We start from the raw sequence: 23,474 nt of genomic DNA on the forward strand, positions 1-23,474 counted from the left end.
TTTCAGGGAAGGTATGCTATGCTGCTTAGTTCTTTATGGGATGCTCTGGTCTGGCATCTATTTTGATATAATGGTCTGGCGATGAACTCAGGTGAGTTCAGTTTTCAGGACAGTAGCTGAGCGAAGATAACAAGGTTCCTAGAGATGATGTGATACCTCCAAGGAAGCATATTTAGATTGGAAAGCAGGACAGATTTTGAGATTGTAGATGTTAGACCGGCGATCTTATTCAGCAATTTTAAAATCCATTATTTCAGGAAGAAGAACCTGGTTTGGTAAGATGGAGGTGCAGAGTACCATATAGTTGAAGCATATAAAGGAATTGAGTTTATGCAACGAAGAATATAGTTGATGATAACATGCGGATTGTGAAAGTTGGAGATCTGTTTCACTGCCCATAAAGCCAAATACGTTTTTTCTTTTCCGAGTGGCATTAAAATAAGACAAGAGCATAAGGTCTTTGTCCCAGGTGACGCCCAAATTCTGATGCAGGTGACTTTTTTAACTGGGGATTTCTGTATTATGATGTTCACATAATTGGTATTTTTGTTCTTGGTGATAGAATGTTGTGCGGTTTTCTCTTTGTTAATGGAGAGCCCAATCTCATGGAGGTAATTTTCCAGTTCATATAGCTGTCGGTTGGAGCTCACAGTGGTAGACTGGGAGCATTTGACCATTGTTGTGACAGTGATGTGGCACGCGTGCATAACTTTTCGTAAGTAGTTCATTTGGCCAACGGCTTTTCCTAATGGGAGAGACAAAATTCCAGTTATTTGATGATTCTTTTTCGCATAAGTCATTTGTTAATATAAACCAGAGCTGTGATGCTCAATACATTCTACTTTGATTTCGATATTTGTAAAAAAATAAGAGAAGTTTACCTCAGTATAATACATAGGACACTTCCTTACGATACTCTCCACAAATTAAAACGAATATAACATTACAGTAAAAAATAAATTGAAAAATCGAAAATATTACATTACATTAAAAAATAAATTGAAAAATCGAAACTATTACATTACATTAAAAAATAAATTGAAAACAATTAAAAATGATTGGACACAATTAAAAATTAATTAAAAGAATTTAACGTCAATTTTGCAAAACGAATTTCGACGTTAAAATTGACGTTAAATTCTTTTAATTAATTTTTAATTGTGTTCAATTGATTTTTTAATGTAATGTTTTATTCGTTTTAATTTCTGGAGAGTATCATACGGAAGTGTTCTACGTGTCACATTGAGGTAAACCTCTCTTATTCTTTTACAAAAAAATCATTTGTTTATACTGGGGATATCGGGATAAAAAACACAAGATTCTTTGCTAATAGCCTCCGTGATAGAAGTTATTTATTCTAGTAATTTTTTCTTTTTTAATTTACTTCTTGTTTATTTTATAACGGAAATTCGTACATCAAGAATTTACTGATGTTTCTGAACTTTTATTTATTCATTTGTGATTAAACATAGAATTTTTTTTTCCTTTTTTTTTTTTTTTAAGAATGCTCCAGAAACGCGCCATATTCATTGTCCCAGGACCACTTTGTTCAATTCATTTCAAGAAATAGTTGGATTGTTGTGTTAACTACTGGAAAAAATAAATAAATAAAACGAAACAAAAATGTTACCACGACTTTGAATACGGGAATGAAAAGTTCGTATTAGAGAATATAATGTACCACATTCAGTCTTTATACTCTTCAAATAATAGGTGAATTAAATCACACTTAAAATTAAATGGGAAAACTTTATGTGATAAATATTCGCCATCTTAGCTCATGCCAGCAATGCTGTATTTGGTGGATCTGAACAGAATGGGTTGCAATAAAAAGGAAACAAACTGCACATCGTCACGAAATTTATCAAGAACTGAATTCACAATCCAATCCATCTGTTGGATTGTGAATTCAGTTTTTTCTTTACATTGAGGATTTCACATCCTCTTACGTGTTTCTTTCTTCTTTTTTTTTTTTTTTTTTACCCCTTTATTCTTCTGTCGTCACTGGGTGCTGCAGGGAAGATCAAGGAAAAGCACATCGAAGAGATTAATGATACTTAACACGTGTGCTGTACTAGGGAAACAAAAAACAGTGAAAGAGACATTACTTGCTGGAGATGTCCAAGAGAAATTGCTTGACACCATCTCTGGGTTTCTCGTTTTAGGAGAACTAATAGAAACTAACGCAGACGTAAAGGAACGCGTGCCTCATAATATTGCGTGTAATTTAATAAAATAAGGTGGCTGCTCCACTTAATGGGTTGGGTAATTAAATAAGAAGGAAGGTGTAGCAAGCAGTTAGGCCTGTAGGTAGTGGTGGTCTGCATATTGCACTGATGGACTGTGAGCACAGCTAAACTGCCTGTTAGATTACTTGTTTCTCTAGCGCATTGTCATTCCGTAGTTTATCTTTCCAGTGGGTATAGTGGTGTTCTTAAAACGACGTACTTGAGAAATTTAGAATTTCTTGAAAATCTATCTTCGTGCGTGTACGTTCTCTTATTGAGGGCTGAAATAATTCTTTGTAAGCACAGTTCTTAAATATTTTTTGTTTCATGTAAAATACACTGACTGCACAATTTTAGAAAGATTGTGATGCTGTTTCAAATCGGCAGATTTAACATCGCTTAACCGATTTTTCTCAGATTCTGAATAGCAGAACGTATCTGATTTATTTATTTACAAAGTTCTTACCCACAGGATACGCAGACTCTAGAATTTCTTGAGATGGATGGATAATGGTGAGATTAGTGAGATTTCAATTAAGTTGACTATTATTTTGTCTGCGTTAGTTCAGGTGATTGTTTATGCAGGCCCCTTATCGCATCCAAAATTATGAAAAATTGCCAGTATTTGCATAAAAGGCTTACATCATGCAAAAATTTCACTTGCAGAAATTTTAACTTTTATTGCACAGGGCTGTATAACATGACAAGGATATACCATCTGGATGATTATCAGCAGTGGTGAGCTATTATAAGAACAAAGATAGATATTCCTGTGGCGGTCACCCGGTTCTTGAGTGTGTGTCTGAATATAATATCTTAACGCTATGGAAACAATTTCAGGTGACACGAACATGTGGCCTCTGGAAAGGCAACAATGTTGAAAGACAACCAATAGCTGTCCTTAACAGTCAAACGCAACGAAGAAATGTTTGCACATAAACTTGCACTAATGCTTTTATCGGCTATCAAGCAGATATCTTGCAGGTTTAAACAATGTGGATATTATGTGCTAGGAAACCTGCGATTTGCATTCCTTTAACTCAAAGTCACATGGGAGCTCCTCATTTATAATGGAATACAGATCGCCGTAGTTAGGACACTGAACAGGGCAGTTAAGTTCTGTTTTCTGCTGTGTCAGTTGTGGTACCAGTTGCACCAAAGAACAGTTTTAATGGCGAAGACTAATGATCTAGGGAGGTATCGTCAGTAATGGTCTCAGGTTTCTCAATGTATCTTCTCTTTGAGATAAAGATGAAATCTTGGAACGCTATATGAAGCTGTACTGGAGCGCAGTTGATCCTCATTTCTTTTTTATGGGATGATAACGCACTATCTCATCGGGCTCATTTTGTTACGCGAAGATATCCGATGCATAGAGTGATCCGTTAGATCTCCAGACGTCAATCTTATAGAACACGCTTAGGATGCTCTGTGAAAGCAAATTTTAAGTCGCCACTTTTCACAAAGAAACCTCTATAAGCTAAAACCTGGTTTTAAAGAGGAATAGCATTTATTGCTCACTGACCCCCTAGATAACCTTGTTGGAAGCATAAGAGTTTGGTATGAGAATTGTATTGCAGTGAAGGGACGTTATTTATTGTATGAAATTTGTATGATTTTTACGAGTGGTGATTATTTTTTCATGATATGCACATTCATTATGTTTTTAGTGGATTTATTCATTGTCTGCACAAATGTTTATCGAAATCTCCACAAGTGGTGGCGATGAGGTATTTCTAGAAATGTATAACTTCCTTAACCGTTGCACGTAAGTGTATATGGAAAACATACCGTACCTCAGACTATACGAAATTAATCCAACTCGTAACAGATGCTGAAAGTGTCTCCTCTCATATATAAACATCTCTCATATATAAACATGACTCCCCGGATTGTGGGAAAGCTGCATTATGACCTGCAAACCGTTTTGGTGGAAGGATGCCAGAAGGATGCCACTCTTCCAGACTTTTATTGTGGAAAGCTTTCATAAACAGTCCTCATAACATTGCAAGTTCGAAGGACGATATGGCATGGTCAGACTGCAGGTTTTCGAGAATTTACAAATTCTGGAGAAACTACCTTGTTTGTGTTGTATTTGTATTTGTTTCACATAATCTATGACAATGTTTTCCAAACTTTCTGTAACGGTATCTGCTTTAGCTTAGTAATAGTTCCATTTCCCCCTCCCAACAATGCTAACCCTACTATTCATTCGTCACCCATCATTCACATAACGAGACGCACCCCCTGCCCTCACAATTTGAAAACCATATGTAAGGTATTTTCTTACCTTCGAAAAGTTAGCTGTTGGAGAAGTGAGGTAGTGTTACAATTTTCTATTTAAATAAATTTTCTGTTTATAGTCCGGGACGAACACACGATCAGAGTTCACAAGATAGAGAGAATACAAAAAACTTTGTTATTGTGCAGTCTGTGTATTTTACATGAAACAAAAATTCTTTAAAAATTATTCTTAAATGAATTATTTCAGTCCTCAAAAAGAGAACGTGCACGCACGAAGATATATTTTCAAGAAAGAATTCAAGAGAATACAAGAAACCTGACTCTCTACGTCGCTGTATAGCGTATACAGTGTCTGTACTTCTGCTGATTTTTTTTTTTTTTTTTTTTAACGGTTCAGTTATGCTTGAACTATTTTATTTCATAGGTGTCTACAATCTGGGGCATGGAGAGCGGGTCAGGCGGGTCATTCGCCCCGGTCTGGACACGGTATGGGGGGAGGAGAAACAGAAGTTAAGAAGTATTTTGAGCAATTGGAAAAGAAAGACCATTCCGGTGAGATTTGCCCCAGGCCCGTCCTGGCTCTTGATGTCCCTGTATACAGTCTCTGTACTGTACTTCTGCCGATTTATTTATTTATTTTTTTTATTTTTACACGGTTCAGTTATACTTGGACTTTCCGATCGAATACGTTGGTTGGATGACCTCCATTGAGAAACATTATTTTCATTGTGCAGTAGTTTATACTACCCTGGAATAGTACATAATCTGATGGTCAGTTTGAAGCGTAATGTTGCGTTACATTTGTTATTAAAAAGTAATAATAAAATAAATCGCATTTTCTGCTTTTCATTTTGATAGCTCGTGGTACCTCTTCTGTTGGCGAGTGCATTTTATGATTTGTTGCAAAATAGTAGCCTGCTGTCACAGATTCGAAATAGAGTCACTTAGCACGTCGTTCTAGACGTGATATCTGAAGTATTACAAAACGACAACAGTTGGTCATAAAACACGATGTTCCTCTACACGATCAGATGGGTAAAAAAAAAAAAAAAAAAGTAGGTATTCAGTAGAACTAGTATGAGCTCTAAAATTCTACAGTCATGTGTTATCAGGCGGGTCATATTGAACATAATGCAACCTGTCCGATGTGACAAGGAAGTTATATTTTCGGAGTATAAAACGGAACAGGAAAGTAAACGAGTAGACCCTTGAGATAGGAAGTGATTTTATTGCCTTTCAGAGCACAGGTCTCACCCCATCAAATCTTGGCCTCCTGCATTTTAAGATTGTACCAGAAGATGCTTGCCGAAGAAAAATTTTATTGGAAGATCAAGAAGAAATTAACACATTTTTTTAAAAGTAAAATATTATCTGTGTGTATGTTTTCCTGTACTAAAAATATACTTTCAGTCCTGTGTACAAGGATCATTACTAAGATTTCCTGTTATGTGAGCAATACACGCTATAGATACACGCAATCAATAGAAATGATGTGCCACAGCAACCTACATCTATCTCCCACTAATCACCACCAAGGTCGATGCAGTTTACCTATCGGTGTAGAAGACGATCAATCGCTCCGTTGTAATCGGCCATGCTCAGGCAACGTATTTACCCCTCTGACAGCCATGATATCCCCACATCCCTATATGACTACATTTTGTAATCATATAGGGATGGCTCCGGAGAATTAGAATGGTGTGTTAGCACCTCCCAAATCCTAGTGTGGAGCAAATATTGAATATTCTTATACCGTTAGGATGTTACAGCATCCTGAAGGTATATGCCGCCACATTCCAGCTGTTCAGGTTACTTGCAGAGCAAGCAGAAAAAATCTCAAATTACGATTGCAACTCGTATCGTGCACGCTGTGTAATTCGCTCCAGCATAATCTCCTGATAAGTGAAGAACATGCAATCTTCAGGACACCTTGACCTCATCACGTGTGTCCCCAAGCCTTCCTTCAACAGGTTATGACATTCTCGTGCAAATTTTACCTACACATGAAACTAATTGCGTCCCAACATCCGTTCGCTTGTACTTTTTCATGATTCACACTGAGGATCGAATAACCATATAATAGATAGTTGTTGCTAGTGCTAAACTTAACAGGAGCTTATTTGTTCATCCAATCAGCAAACTTCTGAAATATCCGTGGTATAATAAATAGCATACTTGATCACTTTGCTTTTTTTTTCCCCATTTATACAAAACAGTTGTTGAATATACGAAGTTTGCTGTATGGCTGCGCCATTGTATAATAGTAATGGGTAGCTATTTTCTCTTTCTTTCCTTCCTGCCTTAGTTAGAAAAGGCGGATTGCTGTAAGTGCTAACAAAGCTTGCAAAAATAGACCATTAAATTTTTTTAGAGCGGAAAAGTTCTGTTTTTTTTTTTTTTTTTAAACATTCTTTCTGAGTCAAAGAAATAGGAGACTAAAGTTGAAATTAAAGATTCAGTTCACTTAGTAGAAAGTTTAGAAGACAATTTTGCAGTTAATCACCTTCCTCCATGTAGAAGTTGTTTGGTGTTTTTCAGATATACTTATTTTCCTGAAATTTCTGATATTTTCAAATAAGAAAAATCGTTAGCACAAGTTGAAATAGCTGCCTGAACTTGTATTTGGGGGGCTACTTGTAATTAGAATGTTGGCTTTCTTCCGTTTTATAGTTTCTCTTTCCCTTCAGTTCTCCTCCCCCGAAATGGTCTACAGGGAGGGATTCTCAACCTGTAAAGAGTCGCAGCAGCTTTGGGGGGGGGGGGTTAAGTTTAAATTTGTTTTTTTATTTCCAGTGAAACTGTTTTATTCTATAAAAGGTATTAGATCTGGCATTGTTTTATTTAATATATAGATAAAAATTTAATTATTAAAAGTAAGTGACATATTTATTTCTTGCTGAACTCTAACCCAAATGAAATCATTACTTTTATTCATGGTGGGAAGCACAGATTCATTTAATCATTTTAAGGAGTTCACAAATTCATTTATCATTTTAATGGGTTGCGGTATCCCAAAGTTTGAGAGCCTCTGGTCTACAGGCTTTCTCCTAAAACGTAATTCCAATTTATTCCAAATACTTGAAATAAGAAAGATTCGCCTGTATGTCCACTATACTTCTATAATGTCCACAAGACAATTATCAAATTACTCACTACCTTCCATTCAGTAGTTATTTTTCAGCTATTGTTTTTTAATTTGCCTCTCAGTCTAAATACATGATTTTAGATGGGTGTTTGCCGATAAAATGTATGGACTATGCCTTCGGTCCAGGTGTAGGGGCCATTGTAATTGTGGTGAAACTCGAAGCCGAAAATTTATTTTGGCCTCCGGTTTCCTTCCGTCCAGCGGGTCAAGAGTCAGTGCTTTACTTTTGCGGTGGGATCGATTCCAAAAATGTTTATAAATTAGTTTTAATAGTTTTAAAATCTTAAATGATTGACTTGTCGCGTTTTTGGTCTATTTATATGTAAATGCCATGAGCTGGCATAGATCAGTGTCGATGTAATATTATTTATTGATTGATTAATTTATTAATGATGGAATCAACGAGTTTTTTTTTTATTTTTTTTAAATGCGGCATTACGACACTGATAGGTTTTAAATAGTTATTGCTTTGCCCGTTTCTCATAATTATGTTTATTTTTAATTATTATTACCATCCTTATGAACACCATCGCACTGCAAGTTGAGAGGGCAATGCGTCAGGGTTAGGGACAATTTTTTTCCTACCCACGTTACAAAAACATTGATGCAAACTTCAATTAAAATGATTTATGTTTTAAGATAGAAGAATAGAACGTTTTTAAAGCTCCTTTCGCTTTTACGAAAAATTTTGACCTTGCGATCTGAGTTGTCATTGGATTATACCGCTGGTGTGACTAACTATCCTCTGAAGAGCGATAAAAACCATCGAAATGCAATGGAACGGCTGTCAAGATTGTGACGCGTCCCGTAGAAAATAAATGACATATTTTTCTTAAGGTAAGTGCTGCTTATTTGCGGTTCAACCCTAAAGTGATACATCATAACTTGAAAAGATTAATGCCATAGTGTGTACATTGTGAGTTAAATATAGCAAAGATAGAGGTTCTTCTATGTCGACGTATATGTTTCTTGACTCTGACATATTCAAGTAGGGTGATTAACTTTCTCGACATATACAGGGTGTATCATAACGTGCGGGACCCACCTAAGGGATGGATTTAGGACCTAAAAACAGCAGAAAAAAAAAAGTTCATGTAAACATAGGTCTGATTTCGCCTTGTTTCTGAGTTGCAACCATTTTTGTGTTCCAGCAATTCTTTCCAAACACTGAGTTAGCATAGTTGGCTCCATTCAACTGTTTACAAACAGTACTCGATAACTCATAGAGGGCCTTGCTGTAGTTGTGTGAACAAGATCCCGTACTGTTCTTTGAGTGATTTCAGTTAGTTCTCCTGACAAGGGCACTTTTGGAGCTTGTTATTAACATTTTGATATTGTGCATTTGCTCTGATAATGGAGGCTTATTCAAATCGAGAAATGACATATATGCATCTCACGAATGGACTTGCTAGATTGCAATTCAGCCCAGGCAAGACGTCTGTATGCAAAGAATTTCACTAATCGTCGTATGTCAAATGACGGAAACTGGTTCATTTAGAAAACGAATTTCACACAGTGGTAGACTCATCAACCAGAACAGGAAAGCTGACAGACACCTTGGTTACCTGGAACTTTTGAGCGGGTGAGGAGGCCTGTGATGAGGAGGATATGGTAACAAGTGGACCAGTTATATTTTTGTTGGCTAGTTGCTGAAGGATGTGTATATTAGTCTTTACTACGTCAGCAGTAATATCTAATATACCCCCCAGCTTTGCCTTAACATACAGCCGTTATTGTCACTGGTAGTGATTGCCGTGAATGTTGTATAGTTATAAACTGCTCCGTGACTTCTGACTAACTGATCACTGTTAGTCAGAAGTCACTGTTTCACCCTGTCAGAACTGTTATTGTGGATTCTGGATCGATGTGAAGTAAACTACTGGATCTGTAACTTCTCGAAATGTTTCCAAACTGTTTAAGTGTTTCTGTTTAGGTGTGGTCAATTAACTTGTTACATTTTCAATAAAATAGCTTAATCATTAGGCTCAGTAGAATTAGTGGCGCTGATTGTATTTCATACGTGTTCGAAAAAATGTGATTTGGGCTTTTATGAAACTTTATAACTAATTTCAGCCTTGATTTGTTACGTTTTTCTTATATGTAAAGATTTGGCTGTTTACTGTTCTGGGTTTTCCCGATCGATCTTATGTACTTAACTTAGTATTATTAAAGAGTTTATTATTTTATCCATAAGATGAATAATCACGTAACGCCACTCTTTCAACTAATTAGTTGTACAGTGATTAAGTCTAGTATGATAAATTCCACATTACTAAATATCGCTTTCCATCCACAGTCAAAGCACACCAGAATCCAATTTTTCATATCACTATATCCTTCTCGATAGCGCCTGATTTTTTAGGCAAAGTAAGCACTCTCGCAATAATCCCAAGTTTTAGCATGCTTCACTGATAAAAACAAAAAAGAGTACTGTACTTGTACAATTTATTGCATAAAGGAATTGGAGAATTCAATCTACGCTATCGGTTGTCTTGGTTACCTCAGTAACTATGTTTTGTGTTTTTTGATTTTTTTTGTTATTTGCTGGTACTCTTAAGTAAAATAAATCCTTTTATCTTCCTCGTTTTTTTCCATTATCCTTTCTAAGGTGTGTTAGTGATGAGTTACTAAATTTTCACAATATTGTTCTCACTTTTGTGTCGGAGATAGAGTCCGGAATGAGGATTACTGACATTTGCAGAAAGCATATCTACATTTAAGTCATATGATTTTTTTTTTTTTTTTTTTTAAATGTACAGTAGTTGAAAAAGGTCAGTAGAATTGTTTAATCTTTTTGTGTGGAAAATTCTACATAAGATTTTTCATTTTGTATTGTAGTTTTATTATTATTTTTCACTCTTTCATGAATATATGTGCAGGTTAATTCTACTTTAGATTGTTGTTTCTAGATTTGAAGTTCTTTTCTAACTAAAAAAAATACGTTCAGCGACTCGCTTTTGTTGCGTCCTTATTATTAAAGTATGTATTTTAGTGAACTTAGTTGTTACCATATTTAGTTAAAATACAGTATAACTGTTTGTGCAATTAGTCTGCGCACGTAGCACAGTGGTATCATCACCGTCCTCCCCACACCGGGTGGAAAAGGCCTGGGTTCGAATCCCGTCGATGACGCGAGGAACTTTAATGGGCTTTTTTCACTCCGTGGCTGAGTTAGTCGGTCTCAGGCGTAGATAGCAAGGTTTTTCGCCCCAGTAACTGGGGTTTTTTCGTCCAGCAAAACAGGCAAATCGACCATAGGACATACGCTATTTACAGACACAAATACGGGTTAATGTATTTAATTACGGGCAACCCTAAAATAATAATTTGTTTGTGCAATTAAGAACAGTACACTATTGTTGCTTACGTCTAAAGATTCGAATTCTGAGTTTCAAAGGAGTTATAGTCACCTCATTGTTTGGATAGTGTTGCGCTAATTGAAACATTCAATGTATTCTTAGACACGTTATTTATATTCTGTTTAATCTATATGGGAAGTGAAACATAGTTATCTTGTTTATTCCATATAATTTTTTACGAATTCAAGAATTTATTGTTTGATACACTCTTGAATGAGCAAGAATCTCTCCCCCCCCACCCTTGATGATCTCAAATATATTTTATGTGATAAAAATTTTCAAAATATTTATCATCATATGCACTTTCTCTTCAACATGATAATCCCCAATTCCAAAATCCAACTTATAAATACGTTGTGTTTTATACTGATGGCTCTCCCACAAACATTAATTCTGTATGTTATTTATTAATAATAAATCCTAACTTTCATATATTGCGAACTGTAGGTGAAGGGGGGAAGATAGTTGATTGGTTAATGCTCCTTGGCACATATTTGGGGAGGCAAAACTATCTGCATTCCTGTAATGACGATCCTTGAAATTTAGTTGGCGTAAATTTTGCATGCTTATCACAGTTTGTACGCCATGCTCTGCATTACTGAATTCTATATTTGGTTTTCAACCGTGTAAGGCTGAGTGCGGCATTATCAAAATACTTTTACACTGGGGCTGAGGGCCGCATCATTTATACAGTTTAACTTCATATTTCTGTATTTTCCCCCTCTTTATGAAAAAGGAGAGAAAAAAAAAAAAAAAAAAAAAAAAGAGATCTGGTGTGAAACGTTCAGTACAAGTCAGTTCCACACAGCTTAAATTGAAATCCAGTAAGTCCATAATTTTAAAATTACAAAGTTCAAGATTACAATTACATAAGGCGCTGTATATTTTATTAACACAAAAGTGTAGGGTATTATTGAGTATAATATTCGCAGTTTCAAAAATAATATGAGAAGCTTAAGCAGGAACCTTGACAATGTTATTGGGCAGTTTGAAACTGGTTCTGCTTTAAAAGAACGTCAGGCTTTTACACATCTCGTGGCAGCTCTAAGGTCAATCTTAATATGTCAATCAGTAAGGCTTGTCCTTATTTTGCCTTTTAAATACTTCATTTTGAAAGCACTCAACTTTACTATGTGCAGAACGAGACGACCTAAACACGTGCAAAGTTATAATAGTCAGCCTAAGGCTGTATAAACTTTGTCCTCTCTTAAAGGTTGCTTCGGTTAACAGTGTTTCGTTGATAATCCATTATGGACTGATACTCACTTAACATTGTAACAGTAGGCTACATTATGGCCAACGGTTAAAGACTCATTTACAGAATAGATGCTATTTAACATAATTGTTTTAATCACAATGTAGTACAATTCCTCATAGCAGTAATCGAATATGGTACGTTATAGCTTGGTACATTGTTGGAATGTTATCACAGTGTGCAACGTAAACAGGATAGGATAAAAGCAACTTCATGGTCAGTTCACATGGAATATGAGGAGAACAATTGAAGGGAAGTGTTATATTGTATTGTTTGATTTTACCTCAGTTAAAAGATACAATGTAGAATTGATCGTATTACCATACATCACGAAGCAGATTGGAAATAAAAGTTCTCTTTCGGTTGTAGTTTCGAAGATTCTTGTAGAGACCGAAAGTGTCAGCCTGTTTCACAAATGGTTGCTATGGTCGAAAATTTTATTTTAGTCAAAGAGTGAATGATTGTTGGAATAAACATTTACAGACCATATTTTGGCCTGTAAATGTACAGTGAGGGTAAATTTGCCTTTTCGATTGATTACAATTTATTGCAACTTTAGATCGAGATTCATTTCCAGAGTTCGCTATTTCATAAATCAGCTAATTTGATAATGCAACTGGCAACCGGTAGCAAAGATGCGTTTATTCCATTATAAAACAGTGATTAGGCCACATCTTGAGTATTGTATGCAATACTCAAGATGTGATTAGGCCACATCTTGAGTATTGCATACAGGCTTGGACTATCCCATTTTAGGAAAGAAAGGACCTATTTTAAAGGGCACAAAAAGGAGTGACGAGATTGGTTAAAGGCACAAAGGGGTATTCTTATCGAGCAAGAGTTGTGATGTGTGACCTTCACTGTTTGGAAACCAGGCATCTGACCAAATCGGGATGGTGTTAAAGGTTTTAAAAGGGTCATGTAAACTAAGTGTTGAGGCATGTTTATAATGGCACTTGACAAACACGAAAATTTGAGAGGGGGATTATTGGACTTAGAATAGAAATCTTATGTAACTGAGTGGTCAAACGCGATGATACAATAAGTAGTACACTCGTTTAAGTTGACCCTAATCCAAGCAGCGTCACTGTTTACGGTGTTCTTCATGTATTCTCTCTATCTTGTCAGTACGGACTCCATATAGTTCTTTGTGGCTATCCCGAAGTATTTCTTCGAAAATATTATTTTGGTGATTGATTGTTGGAATATATTCTTCTCTATTATTTTATTATTATTATTATTTTTTTGTTGATGAATTTGCTTCCTCGCATCATTTTGTCATTACTAATACTAACAAATGTTTAGAGTATCCACATTAAATAAGTGTCAAGCGTGAATGCTATATAGAATATTCTGTGCTGGCTTAAAACAAACATTTACCTGTTTTCGACCTCTTACATATTTCGACCATATAGACATGATGAATGTATCGTTATAGATTATATGCAATTTCTTAACCTTTCTTTTACCTTAATTTTCTGTGTATATATTTTTTTCTATGATTACTCACACTGTATACCAGTAAATGTCAGTTTAATGGAATTTACTAGTATCCTTTCTTTTTTGATAGTATACAGTTAATAATGTATTTTATGTACCAGTAAATGTCAATTACACCATGGTTGTACTATGTTACTTATCAACACAAACGTAAAACTACCAGTGGGAGGAGCAAGCAGTAGTGTTTAACTGCGGACGAAGTAACACATTTAAGCTTAACACTAAAAAAATACGTGCATACTACGGAATATAGTTCGTAATCCTGTATGCAATTTCCAAAGAAATGGGATTTTTCTTTGTGTGTGTGTGTGTGTGTGTTTAAGATGGTGTAAAGTGTGAGTAGATATTTTCTCAACTGCTATCAGTACAATGTCATTTCATTTCTCGAAAATCCAGTGGATAGAAGTACCTCACGTTAACAGCTGTTATAAGATGCTTTATCAACCCATATTTTATGACTGGCTGTTCCTGATAATAAAACGTACTAAACGGCTATTATTGTAGATAGCGTTGGCTGTACCTGTACTTAACTTCGTATTTCATATGTTTCGCACCGAAAGGAGGAGCGTTCGAATTGCAGCCACCATTTGTTACATAAAGACAGTAAGAACATTGAGTTAAGGGGATATTGGTAATGGCAGTAAAGGTCTTTCTCAATCATGAAGACACGGAGTTCTAGGAGGTGCATTGGCGTCACTGGCAATAAATTTGCCTTTTGTACATCGTTCAAACACATTCCTGTAATGTTCTGCTTTTCTTTCTCTCTCACTTAGAGTAGCCATGGTAGTCGCATATAGAAAGGTTCCTGTCTCTTAGTTGAACTTAATCTATTTATTCTTCAAATTGTGGACTGCCCTGATATCCTTTTTAAATCAGTCTTATGCTGGCATCAGTGTGAGCTGCCATTGCTTTCAGCTTAGTCGAAGTTTTGGGATAATACTTTGAGATAATGTAGTCCGCTACATATGCACTTTAAATATAGATATTTTTGCTTATGGTAGCTGGAAAGTATGCATCTTGTGAGTTTTACAGTTAGTATTTTATTCTTGAGAATTCTCTCATTTTAAACCGAATTAAGTTTTATTTGTTAGGAAAAGATTTTTATATCCTGATATAGTACAAGCAGTGCAAGTTATATAGCCTATATTAATTAAAATTGATTCTTATGTGATGATAGAAAGAAAGCTTTCTGTGCCCTATGCATGATTCTCAAACTAAGAGTCCTAAAATGTTAAATGCATTTGTGCAATCCTCCCCCATGAAAAAAACTAATGATTTCATTTGGACAAGAAATAAACAAACCACTTACTTTAAGAGTTAAATCTTAATCTGTATATCGTTTGTTATTTGGTTTTTAGGAGCATTAGCAACTAAGGCCATATTGCTCCGATCTGTATATCAAGTAAAACAATGATAGAATGTTACAACTGTATAAAATACAACTTTTTATTATTTTTAATTGGAAATAAGCAAAACAAGTTGGATAATGTACGCAGTGCGTTACATTTCTGAAAACTTGGATTTTTGTTTCTTAAATTAATTGCATTTTTACTTTTTCTCTGATTAAGAGAAGTGGAAAATGAATAACTAATTATATATTAAAAAAAAAAATGTTCTTGTTTATACTCCGGCACGACCACCAGGTCAGTAGAGTTTACAATAAATCAATCAATACAAATTATTAATCGTATTCAGCAGTCACGGGCTCGAACCGCGGTTCGAAAAACCAAAGAGCGTGTGCTACCGCACTCGCGCTCCTGACCACTCGGCTACGTCAGGCCTAAAAATAAACACTTCTCAGTCGACAGGATCCGAACCTGTGCGGGGAAACCCCAACGGATTTCTAGTCCATTGCCTTAACCACTAACCTATCTTGTTACCAGTTAATTTCTGATTAATTAACTAATAATATATAAAAATAAATGTTTTCACATCGCTGCACATACAACATTCATTCAACGTTTTGTAATACTTTATACTTATTTTTTTTTTTTTTTGGTATTTTAATAAAAATAGAAATGCCACATATTTCACGGATCTTATGCGATTTAATAAAATAAAATAAATCAACACGTTTCTCTGTATCCACCATATTGCCCAGTCATTCCTCCAATCAAAGCATGGCAACAAACATAATATTCAGTGTTCCAACTACAATATATGTTTAGCCTGTATATATTGGGGAAAAATAAAATAAAAAACAATAATTGCCGGATTTCTATTTTTCCAGTTTTAATGAAATTTAGTGGGTGTCGACAAAGTATTTTGAAAAGAGCTAAGTATAAAATTTCATGTATATTTGTTGACTCCACCGCATATAAGAACTCGAGCCCATCAAAAAGAAACCCACTTTCTATGCGCTAACCAAGAAACATACTTTGAGAACCCTTAACTTGCATAGTTAAGGGTACTTAGATAGTTTAATAAAAAAAAAAAAAAAAAAAAAGAAGAAGAAGAAAAAATGTACTTCATCAATAAATTCATTCCATTTTACTTAACTTCCGTATATATATTACATGTTGAATGTTACCTTTTTTTCCATTATTTGACTTGTATAGATAGCTGCACAGCTGTCTATTTGTTCAGTTTCCTTGGATATTTTGCACACGACCTGCTTGGCATTTGCACTCTCGATTTAGTTATTTTATTATTCTGTGACGATCTTCTGTTGCTCTGTTTGTTCTTGCGACTGGAGTTTACTGACGTTTCATACTTAGTATTTTCTTTTTATGTTTCATGTCTCCAACTAATTTATGCAAATAGGTTCTCCATGTATTTGCTGCTTTTATTGTGTTAACCGGTAACTTTCGATATGCCATTTTTATTCAGCCATGGCCTTATGCAGAAAGTTCTCGCTGATGCACGTAATCCTGATTTGGTTTTTGGATCTCTGCCTTCCACCCTGCTCTTTTGGTGAACCACAATGAACATCTAAATATTTAGATGAAAAGATTCAAGAAGAAAATTGATAACAGAGTCATGCCAGAAAGTGAAATCATTCGGAACTGAGCGCCGTTTGGAGAGGTCTGGGTTTTAGTCCCATTGATGATTGGAGGAATTTCTAAAGGTTTGTTCGATCGGAGCTGTAGTTAGCCAATCTCAGACTAAAAGAGTAAGTTTACCCCATGAGTTATTTCTGTTTTTTCAGTTCGTACAACGTGAAAGTTGAACCATGAACTCACACTTATGCAGACATAATACACGATGGTGCAGTATAGCCTAAATTGCTTATATGCCTTAAAACCACTACTGACTACATAAAACTGGGACTTGAACTCTGGAGAATTTAACTTAGCAGAGGTGTTCCAACGTGTTTCCACGAGTTACAAGAGCATTTACAAACATTACCTGATGCCTTGTTATTGCTTCCAAAGCCAGATGCAAAATTTTTAATGTTTCCATTTGGTCTCGATGCAGCTGTAGCACCCACAGAGTTTCTTTTGGAGATAACTGGTTTACATTCCAGTGCAGAATTAAAATTAATTTCGAGAGAATTAATGATAATATTGAATTTTTCAAAAAAAATAAAATAAAATAAATTAAATAAATAAATAAAAATGCGCAGCACAATTAAAATTTTCTAAGTTTTTGAAATGTTGCTGTAAAACCAGTGGTGTTTTGCGCACTTTTTTTCTGATTCCTCCCACCTTCCTAATTGAAATTCGCTACGGCTTAGTGTTGACGTTTATTGACAGAAATTAACTTTAAAAACTAATTGAGAGTTGATCGACCAGGAATTGTAGAGCAGATGCTAAAAAATTTACTTAACACAGAGAAAAAAAACTGATATGAAATTTACTTAACTTTTTTTTCACGTTGCTCTTGAAAAGAATGTTATATGATCTTCGGCTCTTTTTGAAGGCTGTTGTCTTCGGGTATGTGTGTGTGATGCTGGTGCGCGCATGGTGAAATCGAGCCGTGGGTCTACAAAAAAGATGCATGTACGAGATATCCGTTATGGTAAAGTTACATTGCAGTTATAATAACGTTGTGAACTCTGGTTCTTTAGGGCGGTATTGGAGGAGAAGCGGAATTTTAAATTCCTGGAGCCCTACAATAAATTTGGATAACTTTAACCAAAGTAGTAATATAATTCTTATATAACTTATGCTGTTTTTTTCTTTTTAATCGAACAATGTTTGATTCTGAAACGATTGTTTTCTACTATGCCTTTTCTTGAAAATTTGGAGAGGTTCATTTTGGATCGTGCTTCTTGGGGTTTTGGGGAGCGGGAGGAGTGGTTCGTTATATAGTACATCTCAATTAAATTTTATTAAGAAGTTGAGGATTCCGAGGATTTCCAAGCCAGTTTGGAGATGCTCTCGGCACTCCTCTTGGCTTGAGACTGACATTTTAAAATCTTTTTTCCATTTAGGACTTTCCATATTTTAAATTGGTAAGTCATAAATGGAAAGGATAGAAAGGAGGCAGATGAGAGTCAGGAACAAATTGCGGTTAGTTCAAGTAACACGATTTTGTACTGGTAAAAAAAATATCTTTCAGTTTTCAGTGTAATTTATTTATTTTTAATTCTTAGTTTAAGCCCAATAAAAATTAAGAAGGCAAGCTGAGCCACATAGTTCGTCGATTTCAAAACCTAATTACTCTACCTATCTAATGCATTTTATTTGTAGATATTCAGAAGTAACTTGGCATTTATGTACCTGTATATCAAAATATTCGCATATCAAGGCTCTGAGAAGGGTTAGTGAAATAAATGAAAGCGGAATTTTCACTGCTATAAAGAATTCTAGGACTAGGGGCCATAAATTCTCATTACAGGGGAATAGGTTTAGATTAGATTGTGGGAAGTTTTCTTTTAGCTAGAGAGTTGTTGATTACTGAAAGAAATTGCCTCCGTAGGTAGTTGAGGCTGACAGTTTGAAGAAACTCAAAAGATCAACTAGATCAGTGGTTTTCAACCAGGGTGCCGCAACAACATTCTTGGGGTGCCGAGAATTATTATTATTATTATTATTTTTTTTTTTTTTGAAATTTATACATTTATTTCATTATAAAAAGGTGTGCGGTATCCATTGTACCGTATCTTTTTAATTTTGTGGTGATCTTTAATTGATCTTTATTTAGTACCTCTATATAAAGAATAAAATTATTATATAGGTATATATTAAAAGGTCGAAAAAACCACTGTTAGGTATTTATTTTGGCCTAGGGGTGCCGTGAAAAAATATTGGGACACTAAGGGCGCCGTGAACCGAAAACGTTTGGGAACCTGTGAACTAGATAGTTATCTACGAGGGAAGGGAAGCGCATAATTTGTATTTTCTTATCTGCTTTTTTTTTTTTCCCGGCCCAGCAAAAGCCTGTGTCTTCCTTGCACTATATGGCTAATACTAATACTGTTTCCATATACAGTACGTGTAAACACCTACTGGCAAACTATTTCGAGATTATGCTCAGGATGGGCCTGGAACGAGCATCTGAATTGTTTCTTTTTCCTGTTTTCTGTGATGACAATGGATTACAACGGTATGGATAATTAGGCAGTCGAGAATGATATTGATCACCTAGAAACTAGAATACCATCACCACGAGAGAGTAAAATTCTTTCTTTTTATGAGTGTGATCCCGGACTGATATTTCCTTCTATAAATTCAACCCAGAAATAAACGTTCTCTGAATTATATTGCAGCGTTAGTATTTTGGTTTTTAGGTGTGATTACATTTTTTATTAAATTTCATGAAAAGTAATCTCACTCAAGAAATTCTTTAATTAAGACGAGATGCAACTCGAGTATGCATACACTTAAAAAACACACACACACAGCATTCATCTAATTAGCTGAAATTGCCTTTACTTTCTTTCTCTTAAGAAAATAATAGACGTTTTCTGTTCCAGCTCTTATCTTCCGAGTTTAATGTAAATTACTTTCACGCATTTAGCTTGTTTTAAATTTATACATTCTTAATTGTATTTTTTTTTTATTTTACAGGAACATGTTTTTAAAGAAGAAGGAATCCATACAGTCACCATTAACGTCACCACTCCTTATGGAAACCTGCAGACGGAATTTCCTGTGGTAAGTGTCACCAAGTTAGTTCTTGAACCGAGTTCACCTGTCCGTCCTTTCGTATTTATTTTGTCTATCATTAGCTCTACCTGTCTAACAGGTCCTTACCTGTTTTTCCTTAAACAGAACGAGGGTCATAGGTCAAAAGACGTGTCGTAATGCCTATATGGTGAGCTAACATCACTTCGAATTGATATTCTGTGTAGGAACGTCATCGCTATTAGTTTTCAGCGAGGTTATGGGTTGAACAAGAAAACTGCATATCACTACTATTACTATATATATCAAAATAACTGCATAATATTTAGTTTATTTTATCGTATGTCCTTTATTTCTTTACCATCTTCCTTGGATCTTATCGACAAGCCTTACTTGTCTTAGTTAATAAATAACCTGTAGGATTTACAGCTAACTAAAATTTTTGCTTTTAATACTTCTAGGGTTAGCTTGAAGGACAAATTGTGGTTCTATTCAAATTGCACAATTACTCTTTATGGCGTGAAAATGTTTTGTGTTGGTTTGCTGTCAGTGTAATTAACCTAAAAGCATTAATTAATTGTTTATTTTCGTTACGTATCTCATTCATTTCTCGAATGAATGAGATACGTAACGATGATTAGGATGAGATTATCCGTAGGAGTTTACAAGCATAGTGGATTTTAGGTCAGCTAAATCTAAGGCATTAGGTTTGCCCCTCTTTCTCTCAAATAAATATATCTGACTAGCTCCTTTCCTACGTTGCAGCCTAGTTCTGCACTATATCTCGCCCCTATCGCTATTTTGGAGAGGTGTGGATTCGATTCCGAGTGAGTGAGTATGTGTTAAGGGCAAAGCAGTTAAAGCTATGAGGTGTCGATTTGCCTGTTTGCTAAACGAAAAACCCGAGTTTCCAGGTTAAAAAAAAAAAAAAAAACCACGATATCCACGCCTGAGACCGACTAACTCAGCCACGTTGTAAAAAAAAAAAAAAACATAAAAAAAAAAAAATCTATAATAATTTTTGATTCCAGTCTGAAGGATGTATCTAGGAGATCTCTCAGGCGGAGGAGCAGGATTTCCTATTCCCCTCGTGAGTTATTCAGTATTTTCCTGGCCGCACAACATGCAAATCGGCCCTTGAACGCACAAGTTGTACAGCCAAAATACACATGCCCTATGTTACGATTAGCCCTCTTTCCCCCTATTGGGGGAGTAAAATGGGAAATGACTACGAAGGAAGTGGAATTGCTTACCTACCCACAGATACGGTTGTGTGGTAATCGTGTCACGACGTGTCCTGATTAAAAAGAGGGTTTGCTGTTTACTTCCATGATTATTGTTCTTTGTCTTTACTGTAATGTGGATTGTATCAAACAGCTGTTAAATAAACCTAAGGCAAAACTACTTTTTTTAAGGAGTGTAGCAGCATCTGTAAACACGTCAGTACAAATTAATTTGCATTGAAAACCACTTACATCAACACAGTAATAAATGAAGAATCTCTGTCTATTCCGCTTCAGTAAAAGTGAAATTAAAATGTGGAAAATAATATTTTCATGGGAGACTTTTCTGGACTTCAGTTCTGTACGAAGTTGAAGAGTTGGCTGCCAAGATATAGACTTACTTCGGCAACATTTATTTATGCCACATTACATGATGTGGGTTTGTTATTTCATCGAATCCGTAGAAGTCAGGAAATTGTTCTAGTACGTGCTTCTAATTTTAAGAACCTAAGCAATTGTTGTGTTCTGTTGTATTGTTTCAACTACCCCTAGGAATGAAGATTGGTTTTCCGCAGTGAATACATGTTGTTCGGAATGAATTCTCTACTTTGTACATGTTGAGTTATTCTGAAAGTTATTAAATTTGTAAGCAAGGTGGATGGATATCTTTCACAACAAAAAAATAACAAAACAAAATCTTTTCCTCCTGTTTTAAGTGGATTAATGGGTACCAGACTATTAGATCAGTATCGATAAAACGTGTAACAAACATGTTGGATTCTATGTCACTATATATTTTAGAAGTCTGTAATCAACGAAGGAATGGCGAATTGGGTCAGAACCTGCTGTCTTTTCATGTGCCATCCTCATACACCAGAAAAATTTACATTATTCTCCCCCCCGCCCCAAACTAAAACTGGATGTTGGTACGAAATTCTCCTTCATTAGCCTTGGTTAACAAATAGCAACTGGATCTCGCAGAAGACCTGTCTGTTCCTCATGAAAATTCATCTGTCACAGAACAATTAAAGTGGCATGTATTTTTGTTCCTTTCCAGTGGAGGTTTCTGCCACAAATTAAAAATATATTGTATCATCTAATTTAACATTTTTGTTATACCAGTTCTATTGTTTTATTTATTGTTATTATATATATATATATTTTAAATATGTTATGTTCGTTCGCCACGCTGTTGTGTCTTCTTTTGGGGTCTTCCTTCTTGTATTCATTTGATTTTTAAATAAATAAATATGAAAAATCGGAAGTATATGCTCCTGTTTGCGCGGTCGAACATGCATGACTCTGGATCGCTTTGTTGGGTTTAACTTTTGTGAAACATGGTTACTAGACTTACTGGATAACCGTGATCGAGGCTGTTGAGAAAAAATTAGAAGGTATGTCTCTTACAAATTTCTTGGAAGGCTAGGGCCTCTAATTCGAGGCTTCAGCTATAGGTCTGTGGGACGTTGATTTTTGGTGGCTCCCTCTTTAGTAGAGAATTAGAAGTAGAGTCGGTAATCGCTGAGGCTCTGAAATATATATATATATTTTTTTTTACTACAAAAAATTGTGAATTTTATAAAAGAGATAGGATATTTGCTGTTATGAAGACTTTTCTTTTATGGTTTCATATCTGTGGTGTTATGGTGTATTTATTTTATTATTTATTTTTCTTAATGTTATTATTGATAAATAAATATTCATGGAGGCCAGTTCCAAGTCGATATAAGGGGGAAAAAAAAATTATTTCACGTGCTTGCTATTTTATTTTCAAATTGAAAGAGGCACAATTTTTTTTAGTTGAAATATTCTAAAATATATAGCATTAGTGTATATTTTGTAGAGATGTTCATGGAATTTCAGAAATACAGTAGACTCTCGAAATAACGGCATCCCTAATAACGGCACATTGAGATCGGATGTTTACATACAGCTCAGATGTCTTGCAGTGCCAGGGGGAGGCAGCAAGTCACGTGATTACCATATTTGTTTAAGTTCGCCGTTTTGAAAGTGAATTCTGTACTGATATCACGGATTATACCGCTGTTTTATCTTTATTTTAAATTAAAAACCCATCACTAGGGCTCCTAAAGTTAATAAACTTCGTACAAGGAAGAAAACAAAACCATGTTTATGTTTTTTATGTGCAGTTAATAAAATTGCATTCTTAATCTCTCTATATCTTATTTAGCCTCATTATTTCTGTATTAAATATATTAAAAATAAAACTTTTCTAAATAACGGAAAAATCGAAATAACGCCATCTTCAATTCCCGAAGGTGCCGTTATTCTGAAAGCCTACTCCATTGTACTATTCGCATTACATGAATTTTATATATGTATCTACATTCCGGTATCTGTTATTGTCGAATCAAAGTTTTCGAGGGGTACTCTCCCTGATTCCCGACGAATATCTACTTGTATACCTTCTTATTTATACCCACTTATGAAATTATGAGCGTTTATATGTTGACTCCGAACCTCTGAAACTGACAGAAATACCAATAAA

General features: G+C 35.1%; 1 protein-coding gene across 1 annotated transcript in view; it reads left to right on the forward strand.

Moving 5' to 3' along the window:
- LOC150079402 (uncharacterized) overlaps window positions 1-23,474 on the forward strand; it is a 1,085,915-nt gene that overhangs the window by 719,432 nt on the left and 343,009 nt on the right. Inside the window, exon 7 of the mRNA XM_090383052.1 lies at window positions 19,686-19,772. Coding sequence (XP_090239178.1) covers window positions 19,686-19,772 — 87 coding nt within the window. The remainder of the gene's footprint in view (window positions 1-19,685; window positions 19,773-23,474) is intronic.

Source organism: Mastigoproctus giganteus, chromosome 10 (assembly GCF_048544385.1).
Source record: "Mastigoproctus giganteus isolate SK-2022 chromosome 10, ASM4854438v1, whole genome shotgun sequence".
In the NCBI taxonomy this organism is placed as follows: Eukaryota; Metazoa; Arthropoda; class Arachnida; order Uropygi; family Thelyphonidae; genus Mastigoproctus; species Mastigoproctus giganteus.